We start from the raw sequence: 21,513 nt of genomic DNA, 5'->3' as shown, positions 1-21,513 counted from the left end.
GGGTTATAATAATGACAAAGAAGTGTTAATCCACTCAGTCATTCAGAACGACAGAGTTTAAAAGCACCAGACATGACAAGCATCAAGGCTTTGGCCATAAGTAACCTCCGATATCCCCCTGACTGTCTTATATTGATAAATACCGTAAACTCCCGACTACAACGAGACATTTCCTAACCCTTTAGTGATTTACGTTTTCTTGGGTTCGTGCTGAGAACTGTGTTTCTTGTACTCACTACTGTCTTTGGTGTGCTGGATAGTTTGAGTTTGGGTTGTGCATCTTTCCCTCTCACAGGATTCGACACATAACTCAATATTTGGTCCATAAATCAATGCATGAGAGATTCAATTAACTCTGTAGAGATATAATAAAGTTCAATTCTTTTCTTCCCTTCTCCCTTCTCTTCCATTGGAAGGGGCATTTTTTTAAGTGATAATTGTGTTCGGAATATATATATATTTTTTTAATTCCACCCTCCAAGCAGGATACAAGGTCCTCTGTCGCGAGGGTAAACTGCTTCGTGCTGAGAAGCATTTTGGAGCAGAGAAGTTTACATTTAAATGTAAGTAATGACTTTTTGTTGTAGCATGACCTTTTTAAGTTATAAAACTGTTGTTATGTGTATTCAAGTGTTGGACGCTTCGCTTTAATGCTGGGGGACTGCTGATTATTGATGATGTCATCAAATGAAAGTGACGTCCAAAACTTGAGACACTATTTTTTCATAACTCTCTGTTTGAAGGGTTAAATGCAGGGAAAGGAAGATGGGAAGAATTCGGATTGGGCCTAAGATTCTTTGCAGACATTTTACCTCACCAAAAGAAAAGGAAATTTCTGTTGTAGATCTGAAATTTAGTCTGCGTTGAAACACAGTTTTTCTGTAAAGGATTATATCTCAAAAAGGTTAATTCTTTGAACAATCATCTCTAGTGGCTCCACAGCAGAAATCAAATCACAGCCAACCTTTCTTTCTCGGTTTGTTTAGGAGCAGCTTTGGTACAGCGGTGGGGCGGTCGACCTATGAATGGAAGATTGCGAGTTTGATTCCCGTCTTGCCTGCCCATGTGTCAAAGTGTCCTTGGTCAAGACACTGAACCTCATCTTGCCTCTGCTGTGTTTGGGAGATGAAGCGCCGAATGTGTGTGAATGGGACTGTGTGCTTTGGGCCATCAACGACGGTAATAGAGCATTATATAAGTCATTTCTATCTGTTTTACCTTTTGTCTTCATGTCAATGTAGGTCCTGTGTCTACACTGCCTCTACTGTAACATCCTGACAAGAAAACAATGCCAATATGTTATGTCATATCTGAATGTTCAGTTTTAAATTCCCACTCTGATTATAGTTCCCAGTGGTCTTTTAATAATGATTATGCTGTTTTTTTTACGTTAAATAAAGCAAAAATAAAAAACTTGTGTCATTTTCAAGGACATAGTTCCTGCAGAGTGGTTCATACAATATTTGCCTCTGAATTATGGGATGGACCATTGGCACAGAGTAAGCCGGGACTTATTTTTCATATTCCCCTTTTCCCACTCTCTCCTGCTAGCTTACAGTCCCTCACAACCCCAACCTAACATTAGCAGTGTAACAAAATGACGAGCAATATTTGAGCTATTCAGCTGTACAGTTCGGAGTCTGATACCAGCTCGGACGAGGAAAACAAAGCCGTACATGGATCTATTTGTCTGCAAGTGGATGCATCAGAATTGAGCTGAACAGAGAGCTGGTTGCCTGACAATTGTAGCTTGTGCGTCACAACTAAAATCTTTTTTAAAATGCCTTTTTTCATTTGATTTGAATAAAGAAATACTCAGAAATGCAGTTTTAATCTTAATTTTAGACACAAAGCATATTAAAAAGACCAAAATCAGGATTTTCATTATAGTGGGTCTATAAGTAAAGATTCACGTCCCGTTAAAAGACTTATGTACAACTCAAGTCCAAGTCTCCATTCCTTATAAATAATCCCCAACAATCACTGCAGTTATGAATTGACTTGCAACTGAAAATGATGTGAATATGTGATCAGCAGAACTTATGATGGACTCCATTTTTTTTTTACCGGATCGCTCATGAATCCTCTTCACACCCTCTAATGCTCTCTAAGACATCTTTTTATTTCACTTTTTCCTCTGCCCCCAGCTGCTCCTGTCCCTTCTTCCTTCCCCATCTAGTAGACAGAGGGCGGATGCTGGCAAACACTTCCTCTCTCCGTGAAGTTACTTCCTCTTGCTGGGAATCAGTTTCCTGTTCACAGATAGTGGAGCAGCACTGAATGCATTTCTTTCGGAGCCTCCATCTCTCACACCCTCAATGGAAGTTTAATATTTACTGTTGGCGTTGGTAAATTTGTGTGTTTTCCAACCCTATCCTGCTGTTTGCTGTGTGGTTGCTGCATGAATCTTGGACTGATCTCCCTGCTGGTCTGGCATGATGAATAAGAACATCTGAAACGTTTTAAAGTACTAAACATAAGAGCTGTTCTGTGGACTGGTTTGGTTTATTCTGAATTTGTGTTCATGATTTGTTTTTCTTTGACTAAGGATCTCCTCGTCAGCAATCCTCCACCATAACTCGAATTTTTGTCTGAGAGCCCAGTTAGTCCTAAAGGGCTCTTTTTCCACTTTTGCTGTATGTTGGCTGACATTTACACCACTTCAAAAACAGACAAAAGGTCAACCAAGCGCAACAGTCGTAAAAAATATCAAAAAGAAGCTATTTGCAATTCATTTAGTGAGTCAAAGGAGAGGAATGTGGAAAAGTAAGAATGAAAAAAAAAGTTCTTGGCAGGAAACAGGCTAAGCTTCCTGTGATGTTGATGCCACGAGCCTGCATGACAGAGGAGCTCCCCAACAAACACACACCCTCACACACAGTCTTGTCTCTAATCAGTGCCACTTTTATCTGGAGTCACAGAAGGGAAGTGTTTATATTTGTCTAAAAGGTTGGACCACCACTCATGGCTGGAAATGACACACAAAAGCAAACCAAGCTGCTTTGACACACACAGACTTAAATGAAAATGCAAAAATGAAACTTTTGTCTTTTAAAATGTGTTCAGAGTATGCCATACCTTTTTTCTTCCCTCTAACTGTTTAATTAATTTGTAATTTTCTTTGTAAAAGACAAGCCTCTAGTTCAGCTGAATCCCATGATTGGACAGGAAACTTTTTCCGATAGGGAAACATTACGGCTTTAACTGCTAGTTCAGCAAGTTCATCAGAGTTTTATCTGTCCCGAAGTGTTTCAAAATCATGTTATTCATCTGCGAATGTCAAATACAAAACAAAATTGCTCTGAAAGCTGTAATTTGACGTGAATGGATCCAAAACCTCAAGCAAAGAGAAAATACCATAGAGTCTGAATGTGTTTTTGTGAGTGAAAGCATCAAGCTGTTGCTTGAAAGGCACTGCATGTTGTCCGAGCAGACTGTTTGCACAGTTTTGGTTTTTAGCATCCTTCATGTTCAAAGGTTCTTTGTCTGTCTGCCCTAAAGCTCTTGTTATTGATGACAACCTTAAGCTGCAGCTTTATGAACGCCTGTAATCGGTAAAACATTCAGACCGCAGCCAGTCACAGGAGGTTTCGTTAAAAAAAACTCATTTTTACCACTTATATAAACAGCTTGACTTTTGAATAATCTTAAACGACACAGGTAAATATTGTAATTCTTCTCAGATTTAGCTTTATGAAAACCCACTTCAATAAAAATTGTGTTTTTGGTGCTTCTTCTTGTAGCATTTTCACATGATTGAGGGCATATGTAAAATATTTTAAGATTAAAGCTGCTTCTGAGTATTTCTTTATTCAAATCGTGTTGGATCTGGAGCAATCATCCTACTACAAAAAAAGGAAAAATAGCCAAATACATGAATGTGTTGAATAATAATAATTCCTGTTTAACTTTTTAAAAATTGGATTATTCTACATTGTTCATATCATCTAATCCATGATTGTGCTAAATTTGAGTGTCTGTGAGGTAATTTGGGGTTGACATGTAAAACACACAGTCAACCAATAATTACTTTACAGAAAAGATAATTCTGTAAAATTAAAATACAAAATTGTAAAATTACATTAAGAATTATTTCTGGCAGTCACTACAGAGATCCATCAAATCCGTTATTCATCAGATTCACGGTTTTGAAAAGCATTGATTACTAGTTGATTCTAACGTCTTGCAAATTATGCAAAAAGAAAACAGCAAACATTAGCCTACAGTAAATTAAGAACTGTTTGTAAAAAACAAGTTTATTCCTACACCTTTATATTGAAAGATGTCGTTAAGTAACCCTGATGCTAAATCAAAATAATGGAGCACCTTATTAAAGCAAAATCTTGCATTTCTAGAATTATTTAGAACATAAAATTAAAGAATTAGAAACTATAGCTATATTTTGGAGACCTCTAAAACCCAATATACTAATAGTTAAGTATGGAACTTCTGATTTAATTGATGATCTGTTTCAAAATTCTTGAAAAAGGCTGAAATGGGAAACATTGTATCAAAATAATTGAGAGTTATTCTGGCAAAGAACTTTGCCAGAATAAAAGTGCCAAATATTTTTGTATTGAGAGTGACCCAGATTTTACTCTTCCTTTTGTCTCTTTTCTATCATTTTTGGTGTTTCTGTGTAGAGTTGGAAGTGAAATAAACTAAACTTGATGTCGTTTCAAGCAAAAAATCTTTTTTAAAGCAAAGCTTTCTAAAGAAATTCAAATTTGTGAACACATAAAGCTTTATTCTTCTACAGAATAGAACAGTCTTTGACAAGTAAACGCACATTTATTTTATATTTACACAAACTGATGTACCGGTATTTTCAACTAACTTTTTAAAATTGTTACTAAGGACATGTTTGCAGGAGTCTAGGTGCACAGAAAGAGTTGTTCTACTTTTATGAACAATTCTAGTTTTTCAGATCTACAAATATATCATTTTGTATAAATAAAACAAATGTCTGCATCAAAACAAAAGTCGGATATTAATGAAGATTTTACGAAGTGCCATTTCTTAGTGAGGAGCTGGAATGTTAATGTAAATGTTCTTTGTTCTAAATGTTTTAATCAAGTGTTTGATCAGTTATTCTTTTTGTTTTCATGTAAAAACTTTTGGTGCAACATATTTTGATTTTCAGTAGGTCTTTTAAAAAATTGTAGAAACTTGGGGCCAGCTTGTTATTTAAAAATAACATTAAATACTCCAATGCAAATCATGTTTTTGTGGATTTTTATGATACTGGACGACATATTTAAAGAGAATGAAGCTCAAAATTGCATTTTTGAGTATTTCTTTATTCAAATTATTGTGAATCAGGAGCAGATGAAAATGTGACACACATATTACTACAGCAAGCCACAAACTCCATTCTGATGTATCCACTTGATGACAAATAGATCCATGTACGCCTTTGTTTTCCTCGTCTGAGCTCCCATCTGACTCAAAACTGTACAGCTGGAAAGCTTCAACATTGGTCCCCATTTTTGTAGAACCAGTGATGTTAGGTAGAGGTTGTGAGGGGCTGTAAGCTAGCGGGGGAGCATGTAAACAGATGGATGATGGGAAATGGGGGCCCCACCCAAAATTCAGAGATTAACTTTTTTTTATGAACTACTGATGCTCTGCAGAATGTCCAAGAAAACCACAGATTTTTTGACTTAGCCGAAAAATGGTGTAATGAAAATAAAAGATCATTGGGAATGCTTTTAAAATAGATCAGACGATGATAGGAGTGGAACTTTAAAGGAAAAAAGTGTGCGACATCTGTCAATGCTCCCAATAATAATGTCTGATCATCATCACAAGGAATGAAAACAATGTGGAAGACGATTTATCCGTCAATGTATATAACAGAATAGAGAGAAAGTAAATGCATGCTTTTTGGTGAAAAGTGTTAATTATTCATAGATATCTTGACATAGCTGAGTATTAATCCCAAAGGAAGTGCACCATATAAGACACAATGTTTGGTCATGTTTAGTTGTAGGGCTGCTGGTGCGTTTGTTCATTGTTGGTCCAGCCTGCTCTCTCCCATCTGCCACTGCTCATTAGCATGGAAACAGGACTAGGAGAATTTTCACACATACACACACTGGCCATTAATCAACAAGTCAGAACAGGGTCCATTCCCACACGTATATGCCAAACACATGAAAACAAAGAGCATACGCACACACACACACTCAGCTCTTAATCACAGATATATCCCAGAGCACACTTTGCTGAATCTCCACCACTCCTCTCGTCTCAGCGGATCAGACTTGGCAACCTGAATTTTTGTCCATCAAATCTGCCAACCTAATGACCTCTCAATTGCCTTTTTCATTAAGTGATGACTGCTCCCTCGTGGCGTTGTGAGTGAACACGGGAAGATTTGTTCCCATCAGCTGTTCTCTCTTTTGTCTTGGTGGGATGAATTGGCAAGTATTACTGTGGGAATTTGCTGTCTAATTTGTCTGGCCATCATGAATGCCCACATTGATGAAAGCAGCGCCTTCCCATGAACGGATGGCTCAAGTATTAAACGTGAAATGATATAACTGCGTTACCTCAACCCAGTAAAGGAAACTAAGACAATTAGAACTCAAGTAATAGAAACTGGCAAAGCAGAGAGCAATTAATAAAAAAAAATATGATAAATCACCAAAACCAATCATGTGATGATCGACACAAGGAATGTGGAAATCTGTTTTGAAGCATAATCCTTTTTGAAAAGTAAGTATGTTATTTACATATTTATTATTGCAATTTGAATGTCCAAAGCACAGCTTTTTGTTTTTCTCATTACATTTTGGCATCTTTTGTCACATTTTTCAAATAATAAATTACACTTATTAATATTTTTAATCAAATTAATTTTCTTTTCCATTTCATAAAAATTGTATAAATGTTACCAGGCTTGTGATGTTTATGTTTTAGTTAATTTTTGTGTTTTCTTGTTGTATTTTGGAGTTCTGTTGTTGTGTTTGAGGCTCTCTAGGCCTATTTACGTCAGTGTACCAGAGGAAATAAATTGTTTGTCTTCAAGAAGTGGTTTCAGCTGTTGCTGCTGCGTTGTGTTTGATTCGAAGATGAAGACTTCTGGAGCAGAAACACATGCACGCACGCACACACACAAATCTATCTTGTGTCTTCCACACATTTGTTTTTCTTTTAAACCTTAATTATGTGTCATGTTTTCTTTCAAACCAGACTTTCTCAGTGGTCCTGGACCTGATTGGTTGTTGATTGAAGCCAGATTATCTAATTTACATGAACATGATACAACTTTAGTGATTCTACAAATGTTAGTGTTTTTCTGAAGTGTCTCTTCAAGTTTTTATGTCTTGACATATGAAAATGTGAGAGTTGTGGGTTTTGGAATGACGGCGCAACGAAAGCAGGTAAAGCCACATCTCACCTGCTTCTAAAGAGCTGAACACAGCCGACTCATCACAGAGATACGGAGACATCTGCCGTCTTTCTATCTCTCCATCCCCTCCTGTGTGTCCTCTGTGGCAACATCTGCTTCCTCTGCCACTCTTTCCCATGATGCAGTGGGCGTGTCTTTTGTGTTACCCCTCCATCCTCATTGTTGTAGCCAATCATTGTCCTCCCCAAGCTGTTCCCACGATGCACCAGTAATGACCAGAAGGTGCTGATGGGAGCTGGTGTCTCTGAAGGAATGACTCTGCCTTTTACAATCCCTTTAACCCCCAGGGAGAGATCACAATAAACAAAAAACAAACAAAAACAATGCCATGAAAGACAACTCGGAGATGTGGATGGATTTGCTTGATTCCAAGTACACCCTGAAGCTATAAATCAAAAAGAGTTTATCACTGCGAGAGAAGGGGCGGTGGGGGGAACGGTTGTGAATTTTAGCAGAAATGAGAGTGACAGTCAGGAAAGGAGGAAGAAAGAAGGGGTTAAAAGGGAAAGATGGAGCTCTGGGAAAAGATCAGAGCCGGGTCCCTGGGGAGCTGCGACAGATGAAGTAGTTGAATAAGTTGTCTGTCATTGTGTGGCTCTGGCTGCTGTGGTCACTTCGTTTGTTCAAACCCAACAATGCAGGGTAGATGAGAGTGAAATCTTTGTTTTCCCACAAGATTTAGACTATAAAACTCCAGCCAGTGATGTTCTGTTTATTTGTGAGATTTGTCCACATGACAAATTAAAATGCTAATTAATAACAGAGATAAGAGAGGAAGTCACAGTGATGTGATTCTGAAAAAGTAGAGAGAAAAGGCTTTACATCAATTCATCAATATGATGTTCAACAAATCATTCAATACAAATGTAACTAATAAATGCAAAGTTTTAAAATGTGCAAAAATCTTGCTTTGTAGAAGATTGAAAATCAAATATTTTACCGTATGACTGGACTGTAGGTAATATAAGTGTCCTTTTAGATTGAAGCACAAAACGGATGAAATGGAAAAATAACTTTTCCTTTAGCATGTGAGGAACATTTTGACAAGATGGAATGCTAAATAAAAGATGCTTCTCTATTTTAAAAGTCGAGTGAAACCAAAAATAATCTAAGCAAAAAAATTGCAGCATATCAGAGAAAGAGTACAATCTAGAAAAAAACAAAAATTATGGCAATGATGAGGGGAAAACAATAAGATATTTGATCAATCATCAATCAGTCAAAAAACTTTATTTGTTGAGCGCTTTTCATGCACATTTGTACAGCCCAAAGTGCTAAAAAAATAGAGTAAAAAACACAAGATAAAGAACAGAAGTAAACACATCATTGGGACAATCAAGAAATCAATAACCTTAGATTAAAAAAATAATTAACAACATAATTAAAATAACAAAATTTTAAAACACAATGAAACATCTGAAAGGTTGAAAGTGAGTTACTTAAAAGTTAAATAAAAAAGTGTGTTTTAAATTTATTCTAAAAAATCTCCACAGATGTATAGACTTTCAGATCCTCAAGTAAGTTATTCCACTGACACTGAAAAGAAGCCGTACTCCGGGATGGTTAAAATCATAGAGCCTGAGGGTCTTAGAGCTCTATGCGGTTTTTGTGGACGGAGAAGATCTAATAAACATAAAAGATTGTAACCATTAAGACAAATAAAAGCTTTTTTTTTTTTTTAATCAATCATGCATATTTTCACTAAAAATAAAGATAGATGTTCATGTAATATTTGTGTGTGTTTATAATAGGATGACCTAATTAACTTTTTTCATTTTACATGTTTAGATAAAAAAGGTTCAAATATTTTTTTTAATTCGCCACAATAATATTTTTTTTCATATTTAGCAAATAAATGCTTTAATTGTATCAACATAATTACAAATGTAGTATTAAAATGCAAAATGTTTATACTTTCCAAAGGGAAAATTGCAGCACAACCAAAATATAATCCAGTCAACAAAACAAACACAAAAGCTACAGATACAGTAATGATGAATGATAAATAATAATATTATATTTGATGAGGTGTGCATGGATGTAATATTGGTGTATTGTGTCTATATCACAGGATGACCTACATACATTTTCTCATTTTTCATACATGTCCAGGTATAAAAAAAAAAAAAATACTCAATGGATTTTTAAAAATATGTTAATAGTTAATTTTTTCACAATTTATCTTTTAAAAGTTTTAATTTTAAAAACATAAAAACAAATAATATGATATTCAAATTAACACCTTCATGCCGTATGTTGCTAATTTGGAACCTACCATTAAATCCACGACTTAACTTCATTAACCAACACGTTCAAAGGAAGAAAAAAAAAAAATTATAATTGGAAATAAATGTAGCCATCAAGGGGGAAATTATATAGCATTTTAGTGTAGAGATACATTTTTGAGTAAAATTGTTTTCAAAATGTATTAAACAGATAAATAAGTATAACCTTGTTTCCTAAACTTTGTTTCTTTCTCATTTTGTCCGTCATTTAAAACAAAGTCCTACAAATGTTGTTAGAGGTCTTTCCACAGAACTTCTTTCTTTGCCGGTCATACGACTGCATTCTCTTTACGGTTAGGTCTGTGAGGTCCATACCATCTGTTTCTTGGCTGCAACAGAACTTTTATGATCACATTTAGGTTGTTTTGTTGCAAAGAAGTGCCACAGACTGAACTTAATGCAACTCAGAGACTTCCTTTTGATGTCCACTTTGGGATCTATAATTAACATCAACATTGTGCTGATTGAAACAAGGCCTAAACTTATGAAAGTGATTACAGAAAGACAGATAGAGGAGAGTAAAATGAAAGACTCCACAAGTGCAATTTGACCACTTCAACCGTCAGAGGACCCCTGTCTAGTTTAACCGCTTTCAGCTAAGTGCTTTTTTTTTTGATGTGTGTGTGTGTGCGTATCTGTGTGTGTGTGTACATGTGTGTGTATATGACAGGTGACCGGTACGCAGACAAAAGGAGGGTCAATGGCCAAGTTTGAGCTTTTTTTTCTTCCTCTCTTGTTACCCTCTTCCAAACAATCTCTCTCTGTCTCTCTCAGACACCAGCAGGCATTGACATGCATGTTTACACACAGCAAGCACACTAACACACACACCTAAACGGTCCAAAAGATCTGCAGCAGCAGAGGAGAGATGTGAGGAGTGTATGAATGGAAAGATTAATCAGATTATAGCAGAGACACACTTAAACAGGCTGTTCTTTGGATTAGCCACGGTCCTGCCTACCCCTTGTCAGAGGAAAAAGTGTACGAGGGGAAAAAGTGGGAAAACGCACAACATATCATTTCTGATAATCTTGTTTTGAAATGTTTTAGTTCTCATCACACCGGACCAATACACCCACCACTACAGTTCATATAAATAAAGGTTGTTTGTCCTAAAAGGTGAGCATGATAGAAGCAAAACCATCAGGTCTCTAAGGGGGATTTGGGAGTGATTAAGCAGAAAGTACTCTATATACTTTGTCATGAAGAAGTTTCCATTTCCCCTTAGAAGTTCAAAGAGTGCTGTCCTTTATGTGCAGCAAGGCAGCATATGGCAGCCAGTGACCAGGGCTTTGTCTGATTATTGACACCAGATAGATGCAGAGAGGAGTGTGTGCCACTGTTCGGGGGCCGGAGGACAGCCTAACAGCAACAAAGGGCCAGCTTTAAGCCTGTCTCCTGTGATTTTCCAACTCAGCGAAAAGCTATTGTCACCCAGAAAAAAAGTTAAGTTAAAAAGCTTAGCATGGTATGTGCTAACAACTGCCTGCTGCTTGTGTAATATAAGCAAATACTTTTTGAGCAGTCACAGTCGCCGTTTTTGGTTGGGTTAACCGTCACTGTGTCTCCGACCTGTTGGCAAGTAGCTGCTGGGTAGTTCAGAATTCAACCAACATATTCTTGGAAACGTTTCTTTATTTAAAAAAAGGAAATATTATCCTTTTTTTCAATAATATTTTTCACAAGTTTTTCTTTGATTGGGCAACAAATGTCGATTTTTTTTCAATTACAGTTTTTTAATTTGATTACTTTCCAGGTCTGTTAAATAGCTAAGATGCTGCTGTGTGGATTTTGAACATGCTGACAAAAAAAAGAATCTCTCTACTTTGTCACATGTTCATATATGGAAATATATACGTTTGATGTTTAGAGCTGCAGTCGGTTTAATCCAGATAAACTGCCTAATGAAATTATATGGAATGACCTTTCCTTAATCTACAGTTCTGTCAAATACTTTATATATGTGCTTCAGACCTGGAAATGTGTGTGGACCAGGGATGTAACGATGAATTGATGAATCGATTTCTATTCCTACGATCCAACCAGATTGATATCAGAATCGAATCGACCTATATACTGTTAAAAAATTGTTTTACAATAAGATAAATGGCTAATCAATATTGGAAAATACCATTTTGATTGAGTATGCTTATTTGACTACAAAAATGGTCATCACAGTGGACAACACATATGTGATGGCAGCAAAAAATGATCAAGACATCATTAAAGTTCAAAGTGTGGAAAGACTTTGAATTTTGCAAAAACATGTGACCATAGTGTGGCATAATCTTCTAATACTGTTCACTTTAAATTATTTTAATGTGGAAAAACAAGTGGCCTGAACTTTATGAAGCAAAAATGTGAATGGATTTGTCATTTATTCTTCTTTATTTGTTTGTTTGTACACATAATTAATTTACACTTGATTCTCATGCAAGAAACACAAGGAATGTGGAAAACTTCACCTGCACTGTTCAGTACCAGGTATTTATATCTGGTTGTACGTTCGATTTGAACGTTCGATTTTAGGTCAGTGAATCGGATCGTTTACAATAAACCAATATCCAATTATTGTGTCGGTAACCACAAACTAAGATATGAATCGAGTTGTTGTTAAGACAAATTGTGACACCCGAAGTGTGCATATTTGGTCAAAGTTTCAGTTTCTGTAAGTAAAACAATCTGAGGCATGAACCAGAATCTAAGACATAAATTTCTAATGTGGTTATCAACCCACGTTCAAGCTGCGCCTCCAACTTTCTGACTCCTTGCACATCTGTCTCTTTGTTAACTGGAAGCTCCACAAACTCAGCATGACTTGATGTTTTTAACACGTATCTTTAAAAAACAAATTGATTCAAGTTTTCTCCGTTCATACTTCAGCTTTGTTGTTCCATCCCGTCTTTCTCACGTGTCTGCTTGATTTTCAGTTCCCTGGGTGAGAGTGAAGACCGTAAAGATGCTTCCTAGAGAGAAACACGAGTTCTTAAGGAAATATGGACATTTTTAGTGCCTCATTACATTCTATTAAGTTAAATACAATGAAATATGTAAAGTTGTGTCTAATATAAAGTTTTTGATGTATATGTTTTTACTGAATTAAGAACTCTGTTTCATTGCATATTTTATTATTTAAATGTGTTGACTTTAACCATCAATGGAGATCTTCTATTGTTCATATACTCAGTAAATGAAATGAAAAGTTTAAAACAAAGTAATGAGGTGAAATCAGCCTTCTGGGAAAGGAAAAGTCTGTGTTGTTTTAGAATTTAGTTGCAGCCCATCCTAAAACTAACATTATACAAAAGGTACATACTCTAGTTTATTTAAACAGTGTGTAAGATGGAGACTTTAAAACAGTGAAAAAAAACACTGAAATTCATATTTAGACCATCAGGAAACTGGAGGTTATGCCATGCCCCCCCACAAACCACCAAATCTCACCAAACCCACTAATTGTAGAAAATATGAAAGGGGGCACCACATTTTTTTGTTTCAGATTTATAGTTTGTAAAAAAAAAAAATGTGAAAAAAATAACTCCAAATAAACAGATTTCAAAAGAAACTTTAAGAAAAAGGTCATGCTGTGTGTCAACCAGAGCAGGACAAAATGCTGCTCTGACAGAGTTCAGAAAGTTGTTAAAAATATATAAATATCCCCTTTTAAGAATCTACTTTAGTCTTTTAAACACTATTTTGATGTTAAAAACCAATTAATATTGATGGGTAATGTATATCGGTGAATTATTATAAACCATAAATGAATAATTAACTTCTGTAGCCTTTCTTTCTACTCCATTATTCAAGGCTGACGTACATCAGCAGGCCATGACCTCTTTGTGTGATTGTGTGTGTGTATGTGTGGCATTGTGTGCTGCATGTCAGTACTTAATGCACTCTCAGTGGTCTCTAAATGACATACACACACGCACACACAAGTTTGGGCTAAATCCAAAGCGGTGGTTCTTTCCTGCTTTAAATAGCTCCTGCGCTTAAACAACATCTCAAACGCACAAGCTCCTGAAGAGTCTAATAGAAAAAAGATGAATTCGCAAGCACATTAAGGCACAGACGTCTACACACTGCCGTGCACACTTGGGAGTTACATGGACACACAAATCCACACAGAAATGACTCTGGCCTCAGTGGAGGCTAGCTAAGCGGTCTATGATTATGGGGTGTGTCTTTGTCTCATTTAGTGGTTCCACAAGGAGACAGTCTTCTGCTGTGTCAGACAGACACACATGCAAATAGCACTTACTATTACTCAGTGACAAAAAAAAAACGGCTCAACTTGAGTTTGTTCGACAGTTTTTTGAAGAGCGGCGGTAAGAAGTTCAGTTTTTTTGTTTCTGACTCTTTCAAGAAGCTGAAGTGAGAGCATAAGTCGCTTGTCATGATAACTCAGCCTACTAAAACCAGAACCAGAACAACAGATAAAAACCAAATGTGTTGGATTTCAATCTTCTTTTAATTTGGAAAAATATAGTGTTTTTCCCAGTAATAAAAATGACAGGGTTTGTACAAACAACTCTTCTCTTAAATACAACACAGTCACAGTGGTCTCAAGTGCCTAACACATACATGCATACATACACACATATTCTGCCAAAACTTAAATTATTACAAGTTTAACCAAAACAAAAAACAAAACAAAAAAAAAACACCACAACAAAATGGAGCACAAATAATTACATACTTAAATTAAACAAATACATATTTCTTTAGATAGTAAATAAAATAAAAAAGATCCTAATCGAGGAGAGGCAGGGAAACGGAGGACAAGTGGGAGTGAGGAGGAGGCGCGAGTGGGCAGTGCACACATCAACACCATACACAGGCATTACCTCTTATGTACACACAAACTCACACACACATGCACACACACACCTCTATAGTGCAATGAGATCTTGGCGTTAAAGACTTTGCAGCCTGACAACAGCATCATCAAGAAGTGGGAAGAACAGACCACACTTTGAATGTTGAAATGATTTCTCTGAGAATGTGCAGGAATTTGTAACAACAAACCAGCAGACGACTTTCACACCTTCTGCGTTTTCTGTTTGACTTGCTTCACACCGTTTTGTTTTGTTTCCTCTCTTGAACGTTGCACTACGTTACACAACCTCCAAAAGGTCAGGGGGCCAGTATGGCCCAACCAAATCCACGCTGGATTCATCTGCAGTCGCTATTGGAGTCTCCGAAATGTCTATTCTGGGCTGAGAACCAGCTCGGCCACGGCTGCCTTCGTCAGTGCGAGAGATAAAGGTGTTCGGCTGCAGTTCCTCTCCGTAACTTTTAGTGGTCTTATCAGGAAAGCTCCACTCAGGATTCCATGAGTGATTCCTTAAAAAGTGGGTAGACTCTAGCAGCACAGGGACTCCTGATGCTACTGCTCCAAATCCTACTCTGCAGCACCGCACAGAAGGTTAACTACTCAGTAAGCTTCACGGATTTTACACAACCTTGTAAAACCACAGAACATAACAGTTCTACAACTGTACTTTAAAAGTTCTCAGTACTCTAAAAGTACTTGACTGTTCATTTGATCAGTACTCAACAGTACAACAATATATTTGATCCTCGATGATGCTCTTCTGACTTTTATGGGGTTGGATTCATCCTGAGCTGCAGAAAAAGAAAAATGATGAAGCCTTCCACAGTGGTCTTTTTATGAGCTGTCAGTCAGCACCGATGTCTTCAGTGGGATCAAGCACTTATGCTGTTGTTCAGGTGTCTGTACCACTTGCTCAGCAAACAAAAAACCAGCATCCATCTAAGGTAAAAAAGGAAATATCCAGAATTCACTTGTAGTACTATTGTAGTACTGGGCCCTTGCCAACTAGGTGCTGTCTCTGGGCTGGCTCATCAGCACCTTGGCTCAAAATCCACTGGGAAATACCAGGGAACAGCAGCAAACAGCAGGAGTAAAACCCCCTGGAAACAAGATGAGCTCTACTGCTCAGGGTTGGAGAGTTTGTTTACAGCCATAAGCAGGAGACTTGTATCATACCTGGAAAAAAAGAAGAAAATAATTTAATATCTCACATGTCCAGATGTATTTTCCAGGTAGATTCATTTGTATTTGTGCACTCACCTCTGTAGCAATGACACACTCGTCTTTCTGGTCTGACATGACGTAGACAGACTGGTATTTGGTGTCAGGGAGACACGAGTACTGACTGTCGTCTGGGCTTTCGTCGTTTCCTGACTGGAATTTGACGTCATTTGTTGAGTGGTACTTTAGGTCACTTGCAGAATGACAGCCTAAATCAGTGGAGGACTGATATCTTTCTTCGCTGCATCCCGTCGACTCTGTCAGTTGCTTTTCTGATGCATTGCTGCTGAAATGAGAAACAAATCAGCAATCTCTCACACAAAATGTGCTTTAATTATTTACATTTTAGCAATCTTTCCACTGCCTACCTGTTCTGTGTTTTCCTGAATCCCTCTTCAGTGTTGAACTCCTCCAACATTTCACATTTGGCCTCTGGCTCGTTGGGCTCGTCCTCTTTGCACAGTGACGGCTCTTCAGACCGAAGCTCGTGCACCAGGTTGTACTCCACGCTGGGATAGCGAGTCTTAAAGCCGTTCTTCTCTGATCCGTTGATTCCACTCAAACCAACGAGTGACCCAGCAAGGTCTGAATGGTAATCTGCCTTCTTGTTGGTGTTTTTAATTGATGTGGTCATCATAGGACCCAGTTCTTTATCGCTACGGAGACAATTATTGGTGGTGGTCAGGTTGTTCATGGTCTCTTGGCTGTCGCTGTGGACACTGTCGCTGTGGTGACTGAGCCGGTCCTGCAGTTTGACTCGTACGTAGACCACCAAGACGGAGCAGCTGATCAGGACCACCAGAACAAGGAAGATACCAGCACATACAGCTGCCCATGGAAAGCCGCTTTCATCGTCCTCACTATCTTCAGAGTTTTCGCTTTCCGAAGAAGAGTACCGCCGATCTGCAACATCCACAACTGGCTGGGATCCCCCGCTCATCTCTGGTAGGAGGAACTGGCAGTTGTGACCGCCGTAGCCTGGCACACAGGCACACACATAGCGTCCACCGCGCTCATGGCATGTGGCGCCATTGTGGCAGGGGTTATGATGGCAGCGGGACACAGGAGAGCTACAGTTTTTGCCAGTATAACCTACGAAGAAAGTAAGATTTTATTATTAACATTCTCATATAATAATATCAAAAATTTTGCTTAGAACGCTGACATACCTGGAGGACAGGTACAACTGTAGTCATTTCCTCCATCCTGGCATGTCCCACCATTCTGACACGGAAAGGACTGACAGTGTCCTGAAATACTGCTTCTGACCTCACAATTGGAACCTATAAATCCCTCTGGGCAGCGACAGAGGTAGGAGTTTACCAGATCCACACATTCTGCACCTGTGAGGACAAGTTGGTGGGATCAGTCTCACTTTATCGTACTTATATACTCAGATCCAGTGTGGCAAAACTTACAAACGCAGACACACCATTTAAACAGGGGTTGGAAGAGCAGTGGTCAATCTTCTTCTCACAATTGAAGCCAGCGTAGCCTGCTGGGCACTGACAGAAGTATCCACCCTCTGGGTTGTCTGCACAACGGCCCCCATTGAAGCAAGGCCCGTCTGCACAGGTATTGGCACTTAACTCGCAATTGTTGCCGTAAAAACCAGGTGGACAGGCACACTTGTAGCCATTGTCGTTGTCCTACAGTGAGAACAACATTAGCTGTGGTTAGACACACGTTTTTCTGATATGATGATAGAAACTTTATTCTCTCCTGCTACTTACAGAGCAGCTGCCTCCATTTCGACATGGATTTCCAGAACATTCACTGACTTGGATCTCACAGCTTGCACCTGTGTACCCAGGTAGGCAGGTGCAAGTGTAACTTCCCTGGCCAGTGTTGGTGCAGGTGGCTCCATTCAGACAGGGCTTGTGATGTGTGCAGTAGTTCAGATCTAGAAGAACCAGCAATGAGGTTTATGAACTGCACAGACTGAACCAGAGGAAAAGAGGAACCACAAACTAATAAATATTTACCCTGGTTGCAGAAGAGTCCACCCCATCCCTCCTGACAATTACACTGCCATGGTTGTTGGCAGGTGCCATGAAGGCAGCCTGGGTACCGGATGCAATCATCACAGTAGCGACCGCTGAAGCCGACGCGACACCTTTGGAAAAGAGCAAGTTAGGTTAGTAACAAAACAGAGGACTTTGTGATCATTCTAAAGGCCTCAACTTGTTTTCAACTTACTTGCACTCCCCTGGCTTATCGCAAAAACCATGTTCTTCATCACATCCAGGAAGGCAGATTGCTGCAAAGAGAAAATTGAACGACAGTTGGTTATCCTCTGGTGGGTCTTTCATAAAGGGAAGCTTTTCAAACTGCTCTTTGGGTGTCTGCCGACCTGCCTCTTCTGTTATTTCTCAGTCTTTTTTATGTTTAACCTGTCAGGTCTAATTAATGTTTTTGGTCATTCACAACAACTGAGAGGCTTCTGTCTTCATTGGTGCAACTGTCGTTGATAATTCTACTTCCAGCTTGAAAAGCCAAACCGAGAACTAAGGCAGTTTTGGTCACCAAAACAGGAAAACCAGCCAACAAGCTGCCTCTATTGACATGCCTGCTCTCCAACACAAAAGTCTCAAACACAAAGCCTCCTTTCTCCCCTTGACTTTGGGTCAGAAGTCTCTTTTCTCACCCATTGGCCTTTTCCTCCCTTTTTTCTTCCATCCACCTATCCCCTCCCTTTCCCTACATCTCTTCTTCTTCTTCTCCTCTCCTATATTCTCCTTCTTCTGCACTTCTCCTACAGTCCTCTCCTCATCCCCCTCCTCCTTCTCCTCCTCTTCCCCCCAGGGCCAGCTGGTCTGTGTGGAGCTAACCACCAGACAGCTGCTCCATTGTCTCCTCTCACTGAGCAGCTGCCCCCTCCACAACAATACACAACCCGGCTGGGCCAATCACCAGCCCGAGTCATAACAATGCAAGACCCCCACTTGGCCAATCGGGGAGGAGGTTTGGGGCAAGAGGCCCCAGTGGTCTAATGGAAGGCACGCGGCGTGTGAATTACTCAGGAGCCACTGCGGCTCATTAGAATGGAGGCCTCTGGTGCTATGGAGTAACTAACTGATGCCTGTTGCACACGGGTCTGGCATTATGAGGTGGAAAAAGTCTCTAACAATAACGAGAGACAAATGACTGTTGGGAAAATTAACTTTGAAAAATGGTCCCATAGACTGCCTACAAAAAAACCTACCCAAAGCATTGCTCTTTTACTTTTGACAGCTGAATAACAGCATCTTGAAAATGGTGGTGATTTGAGTCTAAACTGAGATTAATGGAAAAATGCATCCATCACATCAAGCAGTAGGAGGTAAACATCTGCAGCATCCTTCGCTTTACTTTATCAATCACACAAAGCTGTCAGTTATTAACTTCTGCATAATTTGGGAAGTTTATTCTTCTTTTCTTTTCTTCAAAGACTTTACAAGTGTTAAATCAACACTTACGGTCAGTGCAATACTGGCCCTTCCATCCAGAGTTGCATATAATCTCTCCACGCTCGCCACAGGTGAAGTGTCCGAAAGCATCATCTCGGGGCCGGCAGAAGACCGAGCAGCCGTCGCCATAGTAGTGCTCATCACACAGGAAGCGATAGGAGTAACGCAGCTCTGTCCGGTCAGCTGTTTGCATGTCTTTGAACCATTCTTCTCCCACACTGAGGTGGCGCTGAGTGGTGATCCTGCTGATCAAACGCTCCGGATTTTCTGTTTAAGGAAATCACTGATATAGTTTATCAGCTTCATGACTTACTTCTGATGTTTTACAAAATATAGACATGCACACGTTTTTTTATTTTTAAACACTGTCAATCGTACATTTTCAAAACTTTTTGGGCATTAATAAAACAATTTTTTATAAGCAATTTTATCAAGTGCCTCTAACTTTTGTTTTATAAGTGACAAGAGCAAATTCCATCATTTTACATTCAAAATCTCTTACTAATGTGTATTAAGCATGTCAACATTATCAAAACTTACTTTAATTTAAAAAAAAACAAAGTGAGCGTGGTATGATTGTCTGTGGGGGAATAAAAAGCCCCCAGACACACACAAAAAAAGAGAGCCACCATTAGCCGTCTTGTCTGTCTTTGAGTTACAAAGCTGCCTTCACTGGCTGTCACCCACCTGTTGTCAGGTCGTCCAGGGAGTCAGTATGGAGAGCTTCAATGATCAGTGAAAATGTCCCCTGAGGAGAGACCAGAGAGAGTCAACAGCTGCTCAGCCTGGAGGCCTCCCTCCCTCTGCAGAGTACCAGAGGGCCATTAGGAGGCCTGGCAATAAACTTCACAGCCTAATTCACGTGTTGATTAGAGGCCTAATAAGGCCGGCTACCTGCTCCTTCTTCACACCCCTGCTACTATCGCATTTTGACACCACCGTTAAGCTAAAAACGAGGAAGAATTTCACACGGTGCTGCCAATGATGTGCCAACTCAGAGGATGTTATATTTCCCACCAGGGCTGGTTGGAGGACAAAATCGTTTGGTGACCCCCCACCCCCCTTCACACACCCTCCTCCCCTCCCCATTTTATCCTACCAAAGAGCATAGAAATACTACAATAGCCTCTCTCACACACTGCTGACAAAGACCTTCACAAGTGTTGAGTTTGGGAGCATCTGTTGCATTTAGTACTCTTCACAGCAAACATGTCCCACTGGAATAAAACCACTAACATGTCTGCCCATGGTTTCTATTATTCCCCGTATGGGAGTAAAAGCAGTCACTATACATGCACATAAAGTCCCATATGAACCCCATCAGGAAATGTATCCATGGAGGTACTCACTGGCCATGTGAAGCCGAAGGGAAAGCGGATGGGGTTGGTGAAGCTGTCTGCATTGGTTTCTGGCACCTGGAAGGAGTTGGAGCCCAGGACAGGGGTCACAGCTCCGCCGTAGGTGCAGGGGGGCTCGGGGGAGACATTGGCTTGATAATGCTTTAGACAGACCCGAAAAAAGGTCTTGCACTCACACTGCTGGTGACCCTGCGGATGCGCAGAGCCACCCGGACAGCAGTTTGCGTTCCCTGATATCCCCTTCTTATTGAGAAACTCCTGCAGCTTCAGCTCAAAAACACCAGAGCACAAAACCTGGAACACAAATTTCATTCATTTTGTTTTAGTAGATTTTTTGCTTGTCAAACTTTGATGTAACCAAAAAATAGAATGCGTAAAAATCCCGATTGACTGTGGTGAACTTACCTGGCAGGTGAGCAGGGCGAGATTGACAACCAGGAGCAGACAGATGCGTCCCATTGTAATGACAGCCCTTCAACAAGCAGCGAAAGCTCCGCGGATCCGAGCAGCAGAAGTCAAACACTCATGGAGAAAGTTTTAATAGCTCTCCGCTGCGCCACAGCCAAAGAGGGTTTCTTGTGGTGCGTCAGTGTGAAGTGAAACTTCAGCCACTCTTGTTCTCCACTGAAAAAGCGTCAGTTTTTGTGTGGCAGAGAAGATGAAAGATTTACAGTGTAAAGTAATCCCCAGATGAAAGATCCCTCTTAAAAGGCGTCAGAGAAATTCCCGGTGGAAGTGTAACTGATAATTCCACTTAGTCGGTGTAGAAACACGTTGGTCTTGTTTATTTTTCCAATTGATTGCTCGTGACAGGATGATCCTGAACACAAAAAACCACAAATGCCCGTCTCTCTGACTCTCCTGATCAGTGCGTAAGTCTGATAGGTCTCCTGCCCAGCTCACGGTTTTATACCGGGCCAGCAGGCAAAGGGTAATAAGATGCAAA

At 39.4% G+C, this 21,513-nt stretch overlaps 1 protein-coding gene across 2 annotated transcripts; it reads right to left on the bottom strand.

The window, feature by feature from the left end:
• Window positions 1-14,154: 14,154 nt before the first annotated feature.
• Window positions 14,155-21,505, bottom strand: dld (deltaD). 2 transcript variants are annotated; one of them, XM_024296414.2, is made up of 12 exons: window positions 20,973-21,505; window positions 20,559-20,861; window positions 19,897-19,957; window positions 19,219-19,476; window positions 17,960-18,020; window positions 17,746-17,876; window positions 17,494-17,663; window positions 17,193-17,409; window positions 16,930-17,103; window positions 16,129-16,852; window positions 15,800-16,046; window positions 14,155-15,715 (listed from the first exon to the last, which is right to left on the bottom strand). In XM_024296414.2, the coding sequence occupies exons 1-12, from the start codon at window positions 21,024-21,026 to the stop codon at window positions 15,710-15,712; spliced, it is 2,406 nt and encodes an 801-aa protein (XP_024152182.1). In that variant the 5' UTR covers window positions 21,027-21,505; the 3' UTR covers window positions 14,155-15,709. The 2 variants fall into 2 exon arrangements, with proteins under 2 accessions (XP_024152182.1, XP_024152183.1); XM_024296415.2 differs by having other exon boundaries at window positions 15,800-16,043; window positions 20,973-21,502.
• Between the last annotated feature and the right edge of the window lie 8 nt (window positions 21,506-21,513).

The sequence above is a fragment of the Oryzias melastigma genome, linkage group LG3 (assembly GCF_002922805.2).
Source record: "Oryzias melastigma strain HK-1 linkage group LG3, ASM292280v2, whole genome shotgun sequence".
NCBI lineage: Eukaryota > Metazoa > Chordata > Actinopteri > Beloniformes > Adrianichthyidae > Oryzias > Oryzias melastigma.
The sequence above is the reverse complement of the archived record's forward strand: the minus strand, read 5'-3'. Positions and strand labels throughout refer to the sequence as shown.

What these genes read in the sequence shown, in the direction of transcription:
- dld (XM_024296414.2), bottom strand. Translation starts at nt 21,026, where the DNA reads ATGGGACGCATCTGTCTGCTCCTGGTTGTCAATCTCGCCCTGCTCACC. An exon ending in TGGACTCTTCTGCAACCAGG is followed by an intron (nt 17,664 to 17,745) that starts GTAAATATTTAT and finishes TGGTTCTTCTAG; the next exon opens with ATCTGAACTACTGCACACAT. An exon ending in TTCCAACCCCTGTTTAAATG is followed by an intron (nt 17,104 to 17,192) that starts GTGTGTCTGCGT and finishes TTGTCCTCACAG; the next exon opens with GTGCAGAATGTGTGGATCTG.